This window comes from Pseudorasbora parva, chromosome 3, assembly GCF_024679245.1.
Source record: "Pseudorasbora parva isolate DD20220531a chromosome 3, ASM2467924v1, whole genome shotgun sequence".
NCBI lineage: Eukaryota > Metazoa > Chordata > Actinopteri > Cypriniformes > Gobionidae > Pseudorasbora > Pseudorasbora parva.
In genome coordinates, this window is record NC_090174.1 from 51,840,820 (window position 1) to 51,862,358 (window position 21,539).

A 21,539-nucleotide genomic window follows, 5' to 3' on the forward strand; every position below is an offset into this window, starting at 1 on the left:
TTAATTTACTTCCTTGACGTGACCGTTGCATGTTCCCTTTCAGAGGGATTCAGTTTTTCACTTTTGTTTGGTTTGGAAAGACTTTACGAATGGCGTCCCCTAAAGTGCCCTTTAAGTGTGCAAAAACAAAGTTTGGAATCATTGAATCATATTTTTGCTTTGTTTTTAAATAAATAATTTAAATTAATTAATTATTTAAAATACTGCAGCAATTAAATTTTGTCAGAACAGAACCTGTAGTAAATGACATTTGTTTAGTTGTCTATTCAGAATAATGGTAGAATCGTACTTTCTATGTTAATTCTAAAATTATCAAGAATCCTGCAGCTCTAGCCTGTAGCAAATGTCCAGCACTTCCCTGAGGGCAAGTCAAGTCAACTTTATTTATATAGCGCTTTTACAAAATGGTGTATTAGCTAATTACTTAAAAATGTTGTGTGAATTGTTTTGGATGAAATGTACAGATATTATAGAGCAGAATCTATACTGTCCTGTAGATCTCATTAGGTGTCTGTCTCTTTCACTGTCTTATCAGGTAATTGCAGTCTGACACTATGTAAATCTGCCATCATGATAAATTGTCCTAAATTACAGCCGACTTACTCTGTATGGCTGTGAGGCAAACAGGTGTGGGGATGTCATTTCCCAGAATGCTCCAAATATATGTCTTGACATTAGAGTAGACATGTCATTTTAGGTTTGAACATCAAAATTGTTAATGATCAAATCTTGTTTTTATTGTTAGGCTCTCTCACATCTCTATGACTTTGAAATTAATTTCCCTTTTGCAAAAGTTGACAGGGAATTGTGATGGCAGTAGTATTTACTGCTTCTCTATCTGTTGTAACAGGAAGGTGAAATATTTGAATATGAATGGCAGTCTGGTGGATAAACACACTATCCGAGCTGTAAATGCCAAAGGGAAAGAGGTATGATTTTGAATTTATAGCAGCTTAATTCTCTAAAATGTTATTTAACCATCAATCTGTTCTGCTATATTCCTGATTACCCTGCTGATTTGTGTTCACAGATGACATTGACCGCCAAAAACATTGTGTTAGCTACTGGTGGACGGCCGAAGTACCCTACGCATGTAAGTATGCGTGCCAGTGCAGGCGGGCATGTGTGGGTGTTGTCTTTACAGTATGTGACCTTGTTCTGCTAATAGGCGTGTGGCTGGTGTGGGAGAGATAATTTCCTGTATGACTTGCCAAATTTGACAACTGATATTATTCTGAATCACACTTGAAAGCCTGCTATTTGTCTTTGCTTTCATTGAGATTCTGGTAAAGGATAAAAATAAAGTCCCCTAAAAAATATACAGTTAAAGAAAGTGATGCCTCTTCTTAGGACAATTAATATTTTACATTGTTTTATTCTATATATATATATATATATATATATATATATATATATATATATATATATATATATATATATATATATATATATATATATATATATATATATATAATACAGTATGTATATAATATGATTAAAGGATACTTTTTTATTGAAATATTGAGAAGCATTATATTTTTGCATTGTTGATATTATTATTTAAAATAATATATTTGGAATTCTATATTAATACTATTACATATATTAAATTGAAATTTGCTTGTGCTGTATGTTTAATCTTTAAACTGGGTTTTTTCCTCCAGGTCCCAGGAGCTGTGGATTTTGGGATTACAAGTGATGATGTCTTCTGGCTCACAGAGTCACCCAAAAAAACGTAAGTGACTTTTATGTTGTGACCAGATGTGAGCAAACCCTTTCAGCACTATTTTGTGTTTCAGCATTATCTTTGTTATAAGTGGTCAAGAAATCTGCTTTACCTGTTGCTTTGTCAAGTGTGCTTGTTACTTTTAGCCAGCTGCATTTGTTAGTCTGCAAGTAAATTATATTTATATTATATAGTTTCAAAGCAGCTTTACAGTGATTACAGTAAAATAATGCTGACAAGTTTGTTTTGGCTGCACAGCAGCTCTAGAAGAAAAGTGTCATTGTCCAGCTCAATTCAGTTCTCATACAATGGTGTCAATGCGGGCAGATCAATAATATTGTTGAATATTAAGTGTCCCTGATTAAGCAAGCCAGGAACAACAGTGGCAAGGAGCCAACCTAAACTCCATCAGGTGGCAGAATGGAGAAAAAACCTTGAAAGAAACCAGGCTCAGACAGGGGACCAATTCTCATCTGGCCATGAAAATTATAATTCAGGCCGCATTTCAGGTTAGAGGACAGATTTAATCGGAACATTAAAAATATTTAATCCAGCTCCATCTGGTGGAAGATTGGATTCGTCACACAAAAACACGGTTTGTTGAGGATAATGCACCTTTACAAACCCGATTCCAAAAATGTTGGGACACTGTACAAATTGTGAATAAAAAAGGAATGCAATAATTTACAAATCTCATAAACTTATATTTTACTCACAATAGAATATAGATAATGTTAAATGTTGAAAATGAGACATTTTGAAATGTCATGCCAAATATTGGCTCATTTTGGATTTCATGAGCGCTACACCTTCCAAACAAGTTGGGACGGGTAGCAATAAGAGGCTGTAAAAATTAAATGTACATTGTAAGGAACCGCTTTAGGACCGATTTGCAACTTATTAGGTGAATTGGCAGCATGGTTGGATATAAAAAGAGCCTCTCAGAGTGGTGGTGTATCTCAGAAGTCAAGCTGGGCAGAGGATCACCAATTCTCCAAATGCTGTGGTGAAATATAGTGGCACAATATCACAAAGGAGTTTCTCAGAGAACAATGGCAAAGAATTTGAAGTTATCATCATCTACAGTGCATAATATCATCCAAAGATTCAGAGAATCTGGAACAATCTCTGTGTGTAAGGGTCAAGGCCGGAAAACCATACTGGATGCCGTGATCATCGGGCCCTTAGACGGCACTGCATTACATACAGGAATGCTACTGTAATGGAAATCACAACATGGGCTCAGGATACTTCCAGAAAACATTGTTGGTGAACATAATCCTCCACCGTGCCATTCACAGTGGCCAGCTAAAACTCTATAGGTCAAAAAGGAAGCCATATCTGAACATGATCCAGAAGCACAGGCATTTTCTCTTGGCCAAGTGGCAAAGTGGAAAACTGTTCTGAGGTCAGACAAATCAAAATTTGAAGTTCTTTTTGGGAAACTGGGATGCCATGTCATCCGGACTAAAGAGGACAAGGACAACCCAAGTTATCAGTGCTCAATTTAGAAGCCTGCATCTCTGATGGTTTGGGGTTGCATGAGTGCGTGTGGCAAGGGCAGCTTACACATCTGGAAAGGCACCATCAATGCTGAAAGGTATATCCAAGTTCTAGAACAACATATCCTCCTATCCAGACGTTGTCTCATTCAGGGAAGACCTTGCAGTTTCCAACATGACAATCCCAGACCATGTACTGCTTCAATTACAACATCATGGTTGCGTAGAAGAAGGATCCAGTTACTGAAATGGCCAGCCTGCAGTCCAGATCTTACACCCATAGAAAACATTCGGCGGATCATAAAGAGGAAGATGTGAAAAAGAAGATCAAAGACAGCTGAGCAACTAGAATCCTGTATTAGACAAGAATGGGAAAGCATTCCTATTCCTAAACTTGAGCAACTTGTCTCCTCAGTCCCCAGACGTTTGCAGACTGTTATAAAAAGAAGAGTGGATGTCACACTTTGGTAAACATAGCCTTATCCCAACTTTTTTGTGATGTGTTGATGCAATGAAATTTCAAATCAACTTATTTTCCCTTAAAATTATACATTTTCTCAGTTTAAACATTTGATACGTCACCTATGTTGTATTCTGAATAAAATATTGAAATTTGAACCTTCCACATCATTGCATTCTGTTTTTATTCACAATTTGTACAGTGTCCCAACTTTTTTGGAATTGGGTTTGTATTTAAAATGAACTGTTTTTACTTGGATAATATTTTCAGTTTCTTACTGCAGCTTTCTCTTTAAGTCATTCTAGTTAGTGTCATGGCCACATCCTTCTTAGACAGGTGATGTTGTTTTGCCGTTGATCTGTCAGCTGTACAGGTGCGATTGCAGACTGTTGCCAGTAAGAGTGTTCATCCTGTGGAAGTGGCAAGACCTTGGTGACTGATGGGCATGAACAAGGCCATTGGCACGCATGCCTGAGAGTGCGAAGGAAGCGCTTTTAAATTGACTTGTGCTGCATAACAGCAGAGCATCTGTCATTACTGATGACATACCGTATGCTTTGGATTCTGAAGACTACCAAATAATGCTTTCAGAATTATATCAACCCTTGGGCTCTTTATATAAATGTCAGTGTTGAAAATAACTTGTTTTGAGGAAACCAGGTAACTATTTTGCCTGTGGTTCAGGTGTCTAATGGGCCTCGGGCCCCACAGATGTTGTCCTGTGCTTATCTCTCTCTGCTCTGCTGAAGTGAAAGGAGGCCCAGTCTGGGCAGACATTAGGGAAGGCACAGCATGAACTTGCTGATCTTATCATGGTCGGGTTTATTATAGAAGTGCTGCCCAAGGTTGACTGAGTCTACAGTAACCACAGTTCCCACACACTCCCCAGGATAAACTTTCTTTCCTACTGTTGTTTATGCATGAATAAGATAAAGCTAGTGGGACTTCAGCTGAAGAGAATATTATGCTAGCCCTAACAGTAAATGCCTAAATTTTTTAAGGACATGATCAAATGTGAGTTGTTCTTTTTTTATTTTACAAATGTTTTGCCTTTTACTACATTTATGCTACAAATTTATAGCAGCCCTATTATTAAAGGTTGCAAATTTCTTTGGGTTGGTCTACTACAATAGGCATATACGCATCCAAAGTCAAAAAACACTTTCAGTGTGTCGTCATATCAACTTTATTTATAGTGTGTGTTGGAAGCTAAACGCACATTACGATATCTGAACTTCAGCTCCGGAGGCTTAGTACTTGTATACACAGTGATATGAACATCATCCGCTTTAATCGTATCAATCCAAGCCAGAGTCCTCATCCTTTCAGAGTGCATGCGAAGTGGTTTTGCTTTCGCAGCACAGAAAATGGCGTCTTCCCTACATGTTCACAACCTGAACTCACCTCTTCCAGGCCTCAACTACAGTGTTTGAGGGTAGATTAAAGTAGACGTTGTTCTCAGGCACCCAATGTAGACCATAGTCTAGCATTATGCAAATTTGTTACAAACTTGTGTAGGTTTGTGCAGGAAGTAAGACTGGAATCATTGACTACTCATTTTTGATTTTATTTGATTTATTTAACAATTAAATTTTAAAACGAGTACAATCAGGCCCAAAAGACCATATATATAAAAAACAAAACTGTCAAGGATAAAATACATAAAAAAGCCATAGGCTTATTTCCATTGTGGTCCTCAATTCTAGATCAATTTTAGATAGTCAAGAATCAGTTCTTTCTTTTGGGAGACTCTGTTTATTTTGCACTTTAATATTTGAAACTTTGCAGACCTGTTACATACACAAACAGTTATATAACACACTATATAAAAAGTATATCTGAAAAAGTATAATGGGGCACTTTAATAGGGAGGGAAAAGAAATGTATGAGAGAAAGATAATGTATTTGGGAAACATGGCAAACTGTCAAACTGGGGTTGGAATCAGCAGAGGTGCGTTATGTGACGTTGATGACAGGGTCACAATATGATTATAATTTATAAATGATTATAGAATGATTTATTTTTGTTTAGTGTGTTAAAAAAATTGATAGTGATATAATTGCATACTTTATTACATATACACATGCAAATTAATGCAATGCATTTTGTTCTCATGTATCCTACATTTGTCATTCTATATAAAAAGGAATCTCTCTTATACTAATCCCGAGAGAAAGTTTTTAGTCCATGTCATTCCTTATTATCAGACTTGTTGCACCATGGCAGGTAAGAGCTCAGGGACGTGTTTTGTTGATAAAATGGCAGAAAAGAGGTCTGAAATTTTTCTGCTAATCCCTCCATAAGCTGCCACACAAAAGAGCACTAAGTGCAGATGTGCATTAGCAGTGTTATACACTGAATGCGTGTGATGTTGCATTGGTGTAAGTGGGTATCAATCAGCAGTACTGTGTAGGGGCAATTATGAGGATTAGACCTTGTGTTAACAATTAGACTTCACCATGACTGTGAATCTCAGGGCGGATTAAAGCAGGATGTTCTCATCGACCACACACAGTCATTACTCTTTGTTCTTAAATCATCTGTCTTTGCTTTGGTATAAGTAAGTTTGTGCATTTTTTTTCTCTTTAGGTTGTTTAGTATCATTTTACAGAATGTCTCCCATATCCTGCCATAATTTACTGACTCTTTCATTTCATGTTTGTTGTTATGTGACCTCATTGTTCATATTGCTTATGTGATCTCATTAATTGCTGTTTTCTGTGTGTTCCAGGTTGGTTGTTGGTGCCAGTTGTATCCTTCAAAGCCTGACACTTATTGTACAGGGGGAGTGTCTATACCTACCCAGCTGATTCTATTAGAAACACTATAATTAACCAATGAGTGCATTTACATTTCGACCAATCGCTGACAAGTCAGATCATCTGGTCTGTTTTTCTTTACCAGAATGCCTGTAAATATTTATATGCAAAGCCAAAAATCTATGTTGAACAAATCATAATATATGATTTTTTGACTATTTATTTGTATGATACAGCTGCAAATAAGTATTTGAACATCTGTCTATCAGCTAGAATTCTGACCCTCAAAGACCTGTTAGTCTGCCTTTAAAATGTCCACCTTCACTCCATTTATTATCCTAAATTACATGCACCTGTTTGAGGTCGTTAGCTACATAAAGACACCGGTCCACCCCATACAATCAGTAATGATTGACCAGCTCCATGCAAGATCTCGCCTCGTGGGGTCTCAATAATCCTAAGAAAGGTGAGAAATCAGCCCAGAACTACACAGGAGGAGCTGGTCAGTGACCTGAAAAGAGCTGGGACCACCGTTTCCAAGGTTAATGTTGTAAAGTAAAGTGAAAGTAATGCACTAAGATGTCATGGTTTGAAATCATGCATGGCACGGAAAGTTCCCCTGCTTAAACCAGCACATGTCCAGGCCCGTCTTAAGTTTGCCAATGACCATTTGGATGATCCAGAGGAGTTATGGGAGAAAGTCATATAGTCAGATGAAACCAAAATTGAACTTTTTGGTCATAATTCCACTAAACGTGTTTAGAGGAAGAAGAATGATGAGTACCAACCCAAGAACACCATCCCTACTGTGAAGCATGTGGTGGTAGCATCATGCTTTGGGGGTGTTTTTCTGTACATGTGACAGGGCGACCTCACTGTATTAAGGAGAGGATGACCGGGGCCATGTATTGCGAGATTTTGGGGAACAACCTCCTTCCCTCAGTTAGAGCATTGAAGATGGGTCAAGGCTGGGTCTTCCAACATGACAATGACCCGAAGCACACAGCCAGGATAACCAAGGAGTGGCTCTGTAAGAAGCATATCAAGGTTCTAGTGTGGCCTAGTCTCCAGACCTAAACCCAATAGAGAATCTTTGGAGGGAGCTCAAGCTCCATGCTTCTCATCGACAGGCCAGAAACATGACTGATCTAGAAAAGATCTGTGTGGAGAAGTGGGCCAAAATCCCTCCTGCGGTGTGTGCAAACCTGGTGAAAAACTACAGGAAACGTTTGACCTCTGTAATTGCAAACAAAGGCTACTATACCAAATATTAACATTGATTTTCTCAAGTGTTCAAATACTTATTTGCAGCTGTATCATACAAATAAATTGTTAAAAAATCATACATTGTGATTTCTGGATTTTTTTATTTTTAGATTATGTCTCTCACAGTGGGCATGCACACCTACGATGACAATTTCAGACCCCTCCATGATTTCTAAGTGGGAGAACTTGCAAAATAGCAGGATGTTCATATATATATATATATATATATATATATATATATATATATATATATATATATATATATATATATATATATATATATACACACACACACACATACAGTGAGGAATATATGTAACAAATTTCAGATTACATCTATTATCTTTTTAATAGTCAAAGTTGCAGAGTTGTTTACATACTGCTCATTAACACCATTTTAACATAGCGCAATAAACCCACTGTCTGTATCCTTTAGGGCAGGGATTGGCAACTTCGGTCATAAAAGGCCACTGTCCTACAGACTTCAGCAGCTCCATCCCAAATCAAACACACCTGCCTGCAATATTCAAGACACTGCCTCACGCTGAGTCACTTTAGAAAAAAAACACATTTATTTATTTATTTATTTATTTTTATTTCTTTATGGTTTATTTTTGTACTGTGGAATATTTTCCTTCACTGTGTGTGTGAAGATGTAGGGCTGGAATGTGCCGGCTTCCTGACAGGCATTGGGCTAGACACCACTGTGATGGTGCGTAGTATCGCCCTCCGGGGGTTTGATCAGGTACTACGTCTCTGTTTTGTTGCCTTGACACATCATCATCCCCTTTGATGTATTTAGAACCTATAAATAAAATTTTGATTGTTTTATTAACCTTTAATTTTGATTATTATTATTTAATTTGTTTTTGAGTTGCATAATACACTGATAAGAATAGTTATTATTAGTCTTTTTAACATTGCTTTTGGTTTGGGCATTTATTAATGTGACTCACCACATAGTAGAACCGTCAGTCTACATGACAAAAACAGGATGAGAGACCTGGCCTGACATGTTTTATGACCCTGTTTTTTAAGCATTCATCTTTAATTAACGGTTATAGTGTTCTGACAGGAGATTTGTCATGTTATTATCAAGCATTACACCCGCAGTATGGTCTGACAGGAGTAACAAAATGACAACTAAGCAAATTGCTCAGGTGAAATAATATCTGAGTTTAAGAAAACAAATGATGAGGAAAAGCTTTTAAATGTAATCACATCTTACTCTTTGTTACAACTTTGTAGATAATCCCTTATCCTTATTACAGATAATCTAATAGTATGCAGAGATAAATTAGATAGTTTTTGGAGAATTTGTTTGTCCATTTTTGTAGGGTTTTTATTTGTGTCTGTATGATGCAACATCAGGTATTTACTATAAAGTCATTTTAGTCATTTAGCCACAATATTTTTTTTTAAACTATTTAGCTTGCATGACTAAAGAATAGAGATGTATATTAATATACTTTATCGTTTTTATTTTTTCTGCTTGTCTCTCAGCAAATGTCAGGTTTAGTCACAGACTACATGGAGGCATATGGCACCAAGTTTTCCTGGAGGTGTACGCCAAAAAAAATAGAGAAGCTTCAATCTGGCCTTCTCCAGGTCACATGGATGGATCTAAACACCAAAGAGGAACATCAAGACACCTTCAACTCAGTACTTTGGGCTGTAGGTGAGGATATCTTAATGCGGCACAAATACAGGCAACATAATTTAATTTATTAGGCACTTTTCCTTAGAGGACTATTGGGATTAATTAATTTCTGACTGTGCATTATCTCTTGTATCAGACTAGCTCTTACATAGGTTATTGCTTCAGGAAAATATGTTGTACAGTTGAGTCATCCGCTGTGATCAGTGATGCTTTCATCACATTTCAAACACATAAATCCTCATAATACATATATCAGTTTGTGCTTATATTGTCCTACACCACAATGCTGCTGTATCAGCAAAAAATGGACTGTCAGGCCTGAAAACAGGGTAATAAAGAGATAGGGATGGAATCATCTAGGGAAGTGTTAATCACTGGACTGAGGTCTGCTCTTCAGGACCAGGATGCACCAGGGGCCCTGGGTCGCCCCATTCCCTGCTTTGTTCTCTCGCTCTGGGTTTTCCTGCCAGAGTTGTCTGTCTCTCTGTACGGAAACCCACCCAGAGCTTCCACAGTTTTTCCCCTTTACTCATCCCTCAGCATCTCTGACTGCAGATGCCATTCTTGCTATTGGTTTGCATCTTTCACTCATCTGATTTCTCTCATTCCGGTTTACTGGGACAATGAGAGGATTATAGGAATATCCGGCTGACTGGTGCTGGTGTATTTATTGATAGTGTGAGAAGATGGTGGAGCAGAGGTTACAGTGTACAGTGAAGATGAGTCTTCAGCTTCCTGTCTGGATGTGTGTGACACAGAAAGTAGGATTTAGGGATCTGCAGTGACTCATGCCTCACTGTATGGCAGCCTTAGTTTTTGAGTGTTTGAATTGGGTAGCTTTTTCTAGCCTTTTTGTTTCTGAAATGTAAGTTCAGACTTGTTTGTGGATGAGGGACAGTTCTCTGAGTTTTACAATCCTTTCAGTATGTTTAGACTTTTACCACGTATGAGTGTTTGGTAAAATACGTATAAAATATAAACTGAAATGCTTTAAACCTAATGTGTAAAATCTAGTGGTCAACTGATGTATTAAAAATGGGTGGTAGATGGCCAATATAATGTAAATAATAAACATTATTTTATTTCATCATCGTCATCATTATTATTTGATTTTTAAAAAAAAGAAATTCCTTATAATTAACTAAAACTTCTTGTAATTAATTTTAAAAAGAATTGTGGAAAAAGAGAAATTATTACTTAATATAATTTATATTAAGTAATAATATAATTTATTATTTCAAATTTTATTATTATGTGTATATGTAATATTTTATCTAGTATTTACAATTTACAAAAATATGTAATAATTAATTTAGAAACTTTAGAAAAAAGGTTAGAAATTATTAACAATATCTGCACTATCCATTGGCACTTATTTTTCTAAATTATTATTCAATTATTATTTTACTATTTTATATAGTACTTACAGTTTAGTGAAAGTTGTAGTGATTTAACCTTTTTAGGTAGTATTTACTGAAAAGTGGACTCTTAATTTACTAAATTTGTATTATCATTTTACTTATTTTACTTTTTATGTAGTTCTTAAAATGTACAAAAAAGAGAGAGATTATTAACAGCAAATATGCAATATCTTATGTGGCACTTACAGTTTGCAAAAAAATAGCGGTCTGATATTCTCAAAGTTGCAAAATGAATCATCTGGCCAAAATATTGATCTGTCACCAGTAAAATCACAAATGCTTTGTTGTGGATTTAATACATTTTCTGTGAAAAATGGGACTGCAATATTCAATAAAAGCAATGTTCAATAAATATTACATTTATTAATTGCTAAAATCATGACCAACAGTACCACCATCAAATACTATTATGCATTAGCATAATATGCATTAACTTGGAGCATTAATAATCTGTTTTATAGTCAAGTAGTGTTAGTATTGACTGTTGTCATAGTGAAAAGAGCTGTCAGAGGCTGATATCCTCTATTACACCCTTGAGAGGATGCTGTGTTTCCATGCTGTGGCCTCTCTGTTTCTCCATCCTGCTCTCTGTCTCGCAGTGGAAGCATAAAAATTGGCTTCTTTTTTTTTATCTCCCTCACGGCGACTTATAGAGCAGCCCCATCCCTCCTCTTGTCTTTCACCCCCAGTGGTGCTCTTCCACCCTTCCGCTCCTCCATCCTTCCTCTGCGCTGCGCCCATCTGCAGGTGGCTGTGCTAAACACCCGGAAAGAGAACATTTCCTCCATATTGTAGGTGTACCACTTTTATGAGGACTGAGGAATGGAAGTAATATACGCTGTGTAAATATGCTTTCCGATTGGTTAACAATTGTGTACATTTAGATTTTTTTTAAATACTTTTTATAATATTTACATGATAACCATAATTTACTTAAAAATGTCATAGTTAATGCAGTTATTGTAACTATAATAAACAGTGTTATGATCATGCTGTTTCCAATAATTGTCATTGCAAAATACAAAAATAAAGATGATGTGTGTAATCTTTAAATTTAGTTTTTTAGCCAATATTTTCCCATTTTGAGGTTTTCTGCATGACTGCATTTGCTAAAAATACAAAATTGACCAGTTTATATTTCATTAGACTGTTCATTTGTTTTAACAGCCATGATATTTTCGATTCTATTTTAAATTACACAGTTCACCTTTAAAAAAAATAGAAAAGAAAAAAAATCATAAAACTATATATATGCGTTTTACAGTAGTAACCATGATAATTTGGAGGAAACTGATAATTTTTGTAAGATTAACTCTTTATTATGTCTTGGCCAAGTCATTAAGGCCATATGTTTGACTCTTTCACTCGCGTGTTTTGCATTACATTTGCCAGGAGCTGTTTTTCTGCTACTGTGCCGTAAAATTGAATTAAAATCACTGTGGAGAATTACAGCTCTCGCACTGATGCCATGTGTGCCTGGAATGGAAGGCGACTCCATCCTCTCTTATTGTTTCATCCATTTTTCTCTCCGGCCTGTTTTGTCGATAAGGCTCATTTAAAGTCTTGCCAGGCAGATTGTTGTGTCTAATTAGCATGTTGGCCTTGAGATTTCTTTCTTGTATAACTCAAGGCTTTGTTCTTGTTCATTATCAGAGGCAGCTGCGTGTGTGCGTGTGCGTGTGCGTGTGCGTGTGTGTGTGTGTGAGAGAGAGAGAGAGAGAGAGAGAGAGAGAGAGAGAGAGAGAGAGAGAGAGAGAGAGAGAGAGAGAGAGAGAGAGAGAGAGAGAGAGAGAGAGAGAGAGAGAGAAGGAGGTGTGGGTTTGAATTCTCAGCCATAGTCCTTATCAGTGGTCCTGTGTTGTTGTGTCCAGCCGTCACAATGCCCAGCGACGTTCCAGGAGCCCAAATCAGACAGAAAAAGAGACAGGAAGTGCAGAACAGGAATGCCCCATTTCAGTTTGACGCAGATACTGTTACTTTTCCCGCTTTACAGTAATCATCGTTTTGGGTTGTTGTTTTTTTGGAGCCAATAAAATGCACATTCTCACTATTATCAGGCTGTCTTTGCCCACACAAAGTCAAGGACGCTCTTTTTCCACAAGCCATGAAGGATATCTCAAGGGGTGTTTTGCTGATGGAATGTGGTGTAAAACAAACTATGTGTTTTTGTAGTTTGTGGACTTCTGAGCCTTTGTGTTGGCAGAGTCCTCCGACTCAGCCATAGAAATAAGTGTAATGTTTTTCACTACAGTTCTGCTTCGGAATCTGCATGACCTTAGTGGAACTATGTATTACATTGAGTATTTATAATTTTAGTATTATTTTATTGCAAAAAATAAAATTAAAAAAATAATGTAATTTTTACTGCACTTTTTATTTGACTTTTAAGTGTCCTAAAGGTAGTTTCATCTGATAATGTTTTAATGATACAATATAGTGAAACAAAAATTAAAACCAAAAGTATTTAGAATACTCTTTTAAGTGATTCAATTTGTTTTGGATATATATATGTCACCTTTGAAATAAATTGTTCTGCTAGTGTAACTGATTTTCCTGCAGTAAAGTTACATTCTAAATTTTAAAAGATGAAAATTCACATTATTGAATTTAAAAATAAAAATAAAATCTGTTCCATTTGGTGCTATTATTGGCGCACACAGAAACTATATCAGCTTTAAATGTTTTCTAAATGATATTTAGTGTTTTAATTTATTTAATGTATAAAATACATTTGTCAAATTTTCAATTTGAAGAACTGAATATCAAGGACCTGTTTTATTTTACAGTGATTTTAATTAATTTAAATGTATTTATTTGTTTATTTGAAACTGGTTTTCCACATTTTCTCTCTATAACTTGTTTCACCATCTCTTACTCTTTCTCTGGGTAATCGATGTCTACATACTTACTCGTATCTGTGGCTTAAGTCTCACTGTAGTTGAGCAGAAGGAAGTTGTTTCTGTGCTTGAGGCAGGAAAAGGGGCTTAAGGTTTGTTTTTCTTGCTGTCTGATAGCATCTACATGGGTACCTCTGGCTTCTGCTGCAAACATTGTTTATTGTGATACCTATGAAGGCATTGGCTTGAGTCTTGTGTGTGTGCATGTCTGAGACGCCGTGAATGGGGGAAGGAGGCCAGAGATGGACAAGTGTCGACAGCCTCTCTCAGCCCTTGGATAGTAAGTGACAGAAATGACACCGCAAGCCCCAGGTGGCTGATGGGATATGCATCCAGGTCTCTTCATTACACCCTCCATCAGACCACCACAGAGAAACTTTCTACCTCAGCTGTGCTTGTGTTTTCTTTTCTAATCACTGGATAAGATTTTGCCCTCTAATCTCAGAGCGTAAAGCCAGCCCTGCATTCTCCCAGCAGGCCGAGCATTAAACTACAGCCATAAGGATCCAAAAGCTGTCCGATATGTCGCTCTACCTGTCATTGCTTTCTTCTCTTTGAGTTTAGGCAGAGCCCCTGAAACCAAGACCCTTAATTTGGAGAAGGTTGGCGTGGAGATCAACAAAGAAACTGGGAAGATAATTGTGGCCGCTGACGAAGCAACATCTGTGCCAAATATTTTCGCTATCGGAGACATCGGTGAGGTAGGCGTAATAAATGAATGTCATCAATAGCTGGGTTTCCATCCAAACCTGAAACAAATCTTTTCAAAGTTCGCAAACAAAGAAAAAAAATACATATGTCAGTTAGGTGCGGTTCCATCATGTTGTTCAAGCAGATGACGGTGGTATTTGTAACCTAACAGAAATCATCCGCTAAAACCGTAGTGATGTGTCGTTCGCAAATGAGTCATCTCGCTAAATAAGCCCTCACTTGGGTTTAATGTTCACTACGTCAGAATTTATTTGGTAAATGCATTTCCATCTCTTATTTTTTATATTAACTCTCTTTCGCACAAGTCAAAACCCGCCTCTAGCGAACGTTAAAATAAATTGGGTGATTTTAAAGAAACTTTGATTTGAAAAATTGCCGTTTCCATCACTTGTTCCTGATGCAATACAGCTAAAAGCAAAAAAAAAACAGGCTGATGGAAACCTAACCCTAGCTAGTAACGCACTTGTATGGTGAGGTGGACGATATGACCAATCTTATTTCACAATATGAGTTTTTCAGAAACAGTAGGTTTATTTACCATATAGTAAGAAGTACTGCAGAAACTAAATAATCAAATGAAAAAATTAAGAAAAAAACATTTAATGTTTAATTTTTTATAAATCGAATATTATTAAAGATGCAAAAGTTATTTGGTCACGAGCAGTGAGTGTTACTTTACTAGTTACTTGAAAAAAGTAATCTGAACTTGTGTTACTAATTATGTAATGCCTTACCAACAATGCTGGATACAGACAGCAGCATTTTTAATAGGCTGCCGTCACTTTAAGACCAGATGCATGGATGCAGTACACTGATACACATTACATTTTTCTACCAACTGTTTATGTTCATAAGGGCACCTATTTGCCCTTTTTTACAAGATTTAATATACGTCTCAGGTGTCCCCAGAGTGTCTGTGAAGTTTCAGATCAAAATTCCAAATTTCTTGATGATTATTTTGACATAATTGTGTGTATTTGACCATTTAAGAGCAAAGAACTTTTTGTGTACATGCTTCGGTGTGTCAGTCAGTTGCAGCGCTCCTATCACATTGAGTTCATGACTTATTGTGCTTAATAATTTACTCATTCATGCACGTTTCTTTATCACTCTAACATGTCAATAACTTTAAAGAAAGCCTGAAACGGATGTTGTGATAGACTTTTCTTTACTACTGTGACAAATAGCCAAGTAAAACTTCTCAAACAAGAAAAAAGTAGTACAGGATGACTTGAATTTGTCCATAGGGAATTGATTGGATTATTGTGGCTTGCTATTGCTTTGATCTTATGGGAGTGACAAATTGTCCCGCCCACATGTCAGTAAACACATCATCAGAGAGGGGAAGTTTTTTTGATTAAAGATACGAAGTTACATGAAATAAAAATGAAGTGCACAGATTTACAATAAATCCTGCAATATTCAAAAAAAAGAAAAGAAATAAGAATGGCCCATTTTGATTTCATCCTGACTTTAAGTAGATCTGTGCTACATGGATATATTTATAACGTCATACCGCCCAGCCCTAATCAAACTCAATCGAGAAGGCACTGCTGGAAATCAACACATCTACAGCATATTCCTGTCTGTCAGTTCAGTCGCTCTTCTGGAAGGTCGCTGCCCTGTAACATCTCCGACACAACTGGCTACCGGGATCAAATATCACAGCTGCCTGTCATCCGCAGCAGCTGTGTGATTATTGGCGCGCACACACCGCCACAATTCTAGTCAGAAGAAGCGCCTTGTACGTCAATGTGTATGACTTCTCATTATTTTAATGAAAGAAAACGAGATGTTGAGCTGCACCTGGTTACTGCCAAGAAATGCATTTATTATACAGCTGCCTGGGTGGTGTTCAGACACACACACACACACACACTCTGAGCCAAACACCCAAGGCAGTTTCTTGGACAGCAGGATGTACAGAAGTTATCAGACTGGTTGCTGATGCCATTAGTCAGTGAATGAGAATTCGCCCCGCAGTCCTGCTTGTTCCTGTGTTGTTACTGTAGGCATGTTTTTCACAGCGCTGATTGGCAGCCGTCCACCTCTGCACTGTAATAATCATCTTGACTGACAGTCATGTAATGTTGAGATGATACTAATCTCTGAAATGTTTGATCAGACTAATCGCGCACAGATTTTTACTTAACAACACATCATTTTAACATAATGCAAAGAAAATTACTATTTAAATATTTTCAGTTGTATTGTTGTGCATTGCCAATTGAGCTGCTCGGTCCTTGTGGACTAGATTTGCAGTTGAACGCATCCTTGCTTGTGCCAGAGTTTATTTTAGTATTATTTCTACTATTATTTTCAACATAACCCAATTCATTTCAGTTAGCTGCCTAGACAACATGTATATTTTTCATTAAAAATGTTCATGTAATTATTATTAGTTTTACTTAACGATTTTGTGTGTGGTGTGTGGTGTGTGTGTGTGTGTGTGTGTGTGTGAGAGAGAGAGAGATAGAGCCTGTTTATGTGGTTCATGAGGACACAAATTTTTATAACTACATGGGTATTACACTATAAATGTGGTTTATGATGACATTGAATTCAAATGTCCTCATATTTCTAATAGATTTAAAAACATACTAAATTATGTTTTTTTTTTTTGAGAAAGTAAAAATGCTGAATGTTTCCTGTGATGGGTAGTCTTAGGGGCGGGGGCAGTGTAAGGGGATAGAAAATACGGTTTGTATGGTATAAAAACCATTACGCCTATGGAGAGTCCCTGTAAACCACATAGACCAACGTGTGTGTGTGTGTGTGTGTGTGTGTGTGTGTGTGTGTGTGTGTGTGTGTGTGTGTGTGTGTGTGTGTGTGTGTGTGTGTGTGTGTGTGTGTGTGTGCGTGCGTGTGTGTGTGTGTGTGTGTGTGTGTGTGTGTGCTTGCGTGTGTGTGTGCGTGCGTGCGTGTGTGCGTGTGCGTGTGTGTGTGTGTGTAAATGTTCTCTGACACAGCCAAATCATGCTCTGTTTCAGGGTCGTCCTGAGTTGACCCCGACAGCCATTAAGGCCGGAAAGCTCCTGGCCCATAGACTGGTGGGCCATTCCAATGAGCTCATGAATTATGATAATGTGAGTTTGTCATGACACGCATGTGCCCTCATTCTATCTTTTGTTTTATGGATAAATTTCACAAAGCCTGTCACAAACATATTTGACTCTAAAATCAAAACAGAAAAAAAGAGATATTAATCTTAAGATACTATGCTCATGACATCATCTCATGCCATTACAGTATTTGGTAACACTTTATTTTAAGGTGGCATAGTTACATGTTACTACATGTTGTTACTAAAGAAATAACTGTAAATTATTCATAATTACAAGTACTGACCCTAAACAGAACCCTAACTGTCTAAATTAAGTTCATGTGGTCAATTAATACTATTCAATACTTTTTTACATATTATACAATGTCACTGTCATGTTCAAATAAAGTGTAACCCAATATATTTGTGAGAATGTAATCAACAACAAAAAATCTTCTTTGAAAATAATGTTGTTCTAAATTGAACAAATTACAGCAATGAGTAGGGTTGTAATGATGAACTTGTCACGATTCTATATAAATTGCAATACTAAACTCACGATATGATATGTATCACAATATTTTAAGCCTTTTTTTAAACTTTTTGTTATTATTACAATATTATTATTATTATTATTATTATTATTGTTATTATTATTATTATTTAGTATATTATTATCAGGACCCACAAATATTCCCCCATTGCATTGTTATACATTATATTCAACATTATATATAGTCATTTAATGTAGTAATGTCACCAAGACAAAAAAATGTAAACGTTAATTTTTTTCCCTCATGCATTACTAACGCTTTCAGTGTGGACAGCATTCTCTCCCGGTGCATTTCTCTCTCATCGTATTTTTAAATCGCGATATATCAAATAAAAATATATTGTTATGCCCCTTGTAATGAGAATGAATTAGGGATGTAACGATACATTGTATATCGAGATATGCCGACATTAAAAATGTGACGATATTTATTGTTGATGTAATTTGCAATACAGAGTTAGTTTTATCCAAGGCTCAACTTACTGTATTTATAAGGTATATTTCACAAAAAAATTGTAATTCTGTCATCATGTACTCACCTAGCCTAGAAATCTAGATGCACCCTAGCGGCAGCAAATCTAATCTGCCGCGAGTGTCGTCTAACAACTCTCAATACACTTCTGAGCTGTAAACGCCAAACTCTGGTCGGGCCAATCACATCGTGTATAGAGTCGGTGGGCGGGGCTCAACATAATGATGACCACGTTGCGCTTGCGTGCTACTAGTAAACACAGAAACTGGCGAACGGCGGTCTTTTGAATCAGCTTTGACCGTGACTCTGGAAGACTTGGAGTTAAGCTTTTCTCTGAGAAAAGAACAAAGAACGGCACTGAAGTCATTCTTATTAAGGGAAGATGTGTTCGGAGTTTTGCCGACCGGATGCAGCGAAAGTTTAATCTTTCAACTATCTCTGCTTCACCTTCGTTGCTCTGGTTGGTTGTAGCGCTATCCTATTGCGTGCATGCCGTGCAGAGGGAGTTTGAAAGACAACCGTTTATCCCGCCCCTCGGATTGAGCCCTGTTAATGGTGAGTTTCCAGACCAAACATCTTGATGTGGGTCTGGCTTGTCAGGCTAGTTCTCAACCTCATGTTGTTTCAAACCTGTAAGATTTGTACATAACTTCAAAACACAAATAGAGATTTTTATCCAGTAACCAGAGAAAGATTTCTGTACCTCCAGGTAAAGTCCATTCCTCTCAAACTTAAAAGATCCAAAAAAATGTCATAAAGGCATCGTAAAAAAGATTAAATCAAGTGGTTTAATCCAAATCCAGGTCTCCTGAAGAGACACAATGGCGGTATATGATGAACAGATTTACAATGGCACGAATGCTGTAGTAAAAGCAGACGTTTAAATGCATGCATGACACACTTAAACAACATGAGTGAGTAAATGCAGACCATACCATTAACAGTTTGGGAATAGTCATTTTGACACACTTTGTTGCAATTAGAACTGTGACTGATTGCATTGATCATCTGAAGCGCACTCAAGAGGATTGACACTCCTCAAAGTGAAAGGTAATTTAGGTCACTTAACACATTTAGTTTTAGTAGTATGATTATTCAAAGTGTTTAGATGGTTTCTTATATGCATAGTGCATTAATAGCATGAAAGGCAGAACATAAGAGTAGAGTGCACGGCGCAAGTAGGCCTACTGCATGAGAAAAAATTTAAGTTTACAGAATTTCAGTGACATTACTACATTAAACTACTATCTATAATGTTGAATATCATGCATAAATAGTTGTGTGTGATATGATAATATTAAACTAAATAATTTATAATATAAAAACTTATTTTGGAATTAAATATCGTAAGTTTATAATAATAACGCGATCGTGGCGCGAGTGTATCTTTACACACCCTAGAAAAAATTATGAGATTAAAGTCACAAAAAATGTCAATAAAAAAACCTTCATGCAACCTTCTAGTGCTTATTTTGTTATTTTTAATTGTCCTCTTTGTTTAATTATTTGTTGTGTATATGAGCTTGCTTAAGTCTTGTGTGTGTGTGTGTGTGTGTGTGTGTGTGTGTGTGTGTGTGTGTGTGTGTGTGTGTGTGTGTGTGTGTGTGTGTGTGTGTGTGTGTGTGTGTGTGTGTGTGTGTGTGTGTGTGTGTGTAGGTGGCCACTACAGTGTTCACACCACTGGAGTACGGCTGTGTAGGTCTGTCTGAAGAAGAGGCTGAAAAGAGACACGGCAAAGACCAGATTGAGGTAAAATACAGCAATTTTACCACAGATGCTGTTAGATACAATGTAAAGTGCCATTATAAAATGGCAGCAGCAGCAAAAATACGATTAAATGTTCAATACATGCAATTAATATTGCAGTAGAGTTAACCTATTGAGTAACCAAGTAATAATAATAATAATAATAATAGATTTTATTTATAATGCACTTTTCATTCCGAAGAATCTCAAAGTGCAACAAAGGGGGGGGGGGGGGGGGGATAACAACAAAAAAATGAATAACAAGTAAAAATATAGAATACTACAAACAATCAACCAACACAGAAAACAGAACAGAAACAGAGCTGATGGTGAACAGAAACAGAGCTGATGGTGAACAGAAACAGAGCTGATGGTGAACAGAAACAGAGCTGATGGTGGACAGAAAACAGCTGATGGTGGAAGTCTCTGTTAGCTCCGCAGCACACTGTGGTCCACTCCATGTTTCAGATTTCTCCCAGCGGCAGTGTCCCGATGACATCGCCGAGGCACGACAGCTGAAGACCAGATGATGGGTCTTCTTCATGATGATTCAAACGATGGGGATCGCTGCAGCACCATGCAGGAGGCAGAACATTCTTCCGGGCACTTCTGTGGACACACCGGGGCCGGCGCAGATGTCGCTCCACGGTCGCAATGCAGGACGGAACAGCGGCGCAGCCGAGAATCAGAACATCCCAACATCATGCCGGACGCCGACGACGAGAGCCCGGATGACGCTAGCCCGGTGCAAACTTCAGCCACCATGCAGCTTAAGCCCAAGGGAGACCACCAGTGAGCACCCGCGGCGAGAAACATAAAATGTCCTCCAAACCAGAAACCAACCGCAGCAATTCAAACGTAAACATTAGAGAAGCGGTTGAAAACGGCGAAACGACGAACAACGACTTCTCAGTGGCTGCCAGCAATCAGCAACAGTCCCAATTGTAGCTCTGACTGTTAGACTAGTCACAAACATAAGGAAATAAAATAAAATGTAAATCTAATAGTACATTAACATGATTTGTTGTGGGTGGAGAAGCGGCGAACAGACGACGCCAGCGTCCTCTCCCCCACGTTGCCTAGCAACTCCAAAAAAAAAAAAGTAATATAGTTCATTATCCTAATTGTGAGCTCTGCACAATTGGCAAGAAACAATTGCCACATTAATATACTGTATTACATTATGCGTCTGTGTATGTGTATACCTGCACACCTGCATAGCTCTATAGCCTACAGCATTAAGAGAGGGGCGTGCCTCTGGTTTGAGTGACAGGTGTGCAGAAGGGCTGACTGATGCTTGTAGAGGTTGATGAGAGATGATC

General features: G+C 37.3%; 1 protein-coding gene across 2 annotated transcripts in view; it reads left to right on the top strand.

Moving 5' to 3' along the window:
* The window catches only part of txnrd2.2 (thioredoxin reductase 2, tandem duplicate 2), a 31,061-nt gene that overhangs the window by 4,090 nt on the left and 5,432 nt on the right, over positions 1–21,539 (top strand). The window contains exons 6-14 of one of the 2 annotated variants that reach the window (XM_067439419.1): positions 851–929; positions 1,031–1,093; positions 1,665–1,735; positions 6,421–6,440; positions 8,368–8,459; positions 9,218–9,392; positions 14,257–14,393; positions 17,373–17,489; positions 20,128–20,220. In XM_067439419.1, coding sequence (XP_067295520.1) covers positions 851–929; positions 1,031–1,093; positions 1,665–1,735; positions 6,421–6,440; positions 8,368–8,459; positions 9,218–9,392; positions 14,257–14,393; positions 17,373–17,489; positions 20,128–20,220 — 847 coding nt within the window. The remainder of the gene's footprint in view (positions 1–850; positions 930–1,030; positions 1,094–1,664; positions 1,736–6,420; positions 6,441–8,367; positions 8,460–9,217; positions 9,393–14,256; positions 14,394–17,372; positions 17,490–20,127; positions 20,221–21,539) is intronic. The other variant, XM_067439420.1, reaches the window with a different exon arrangement.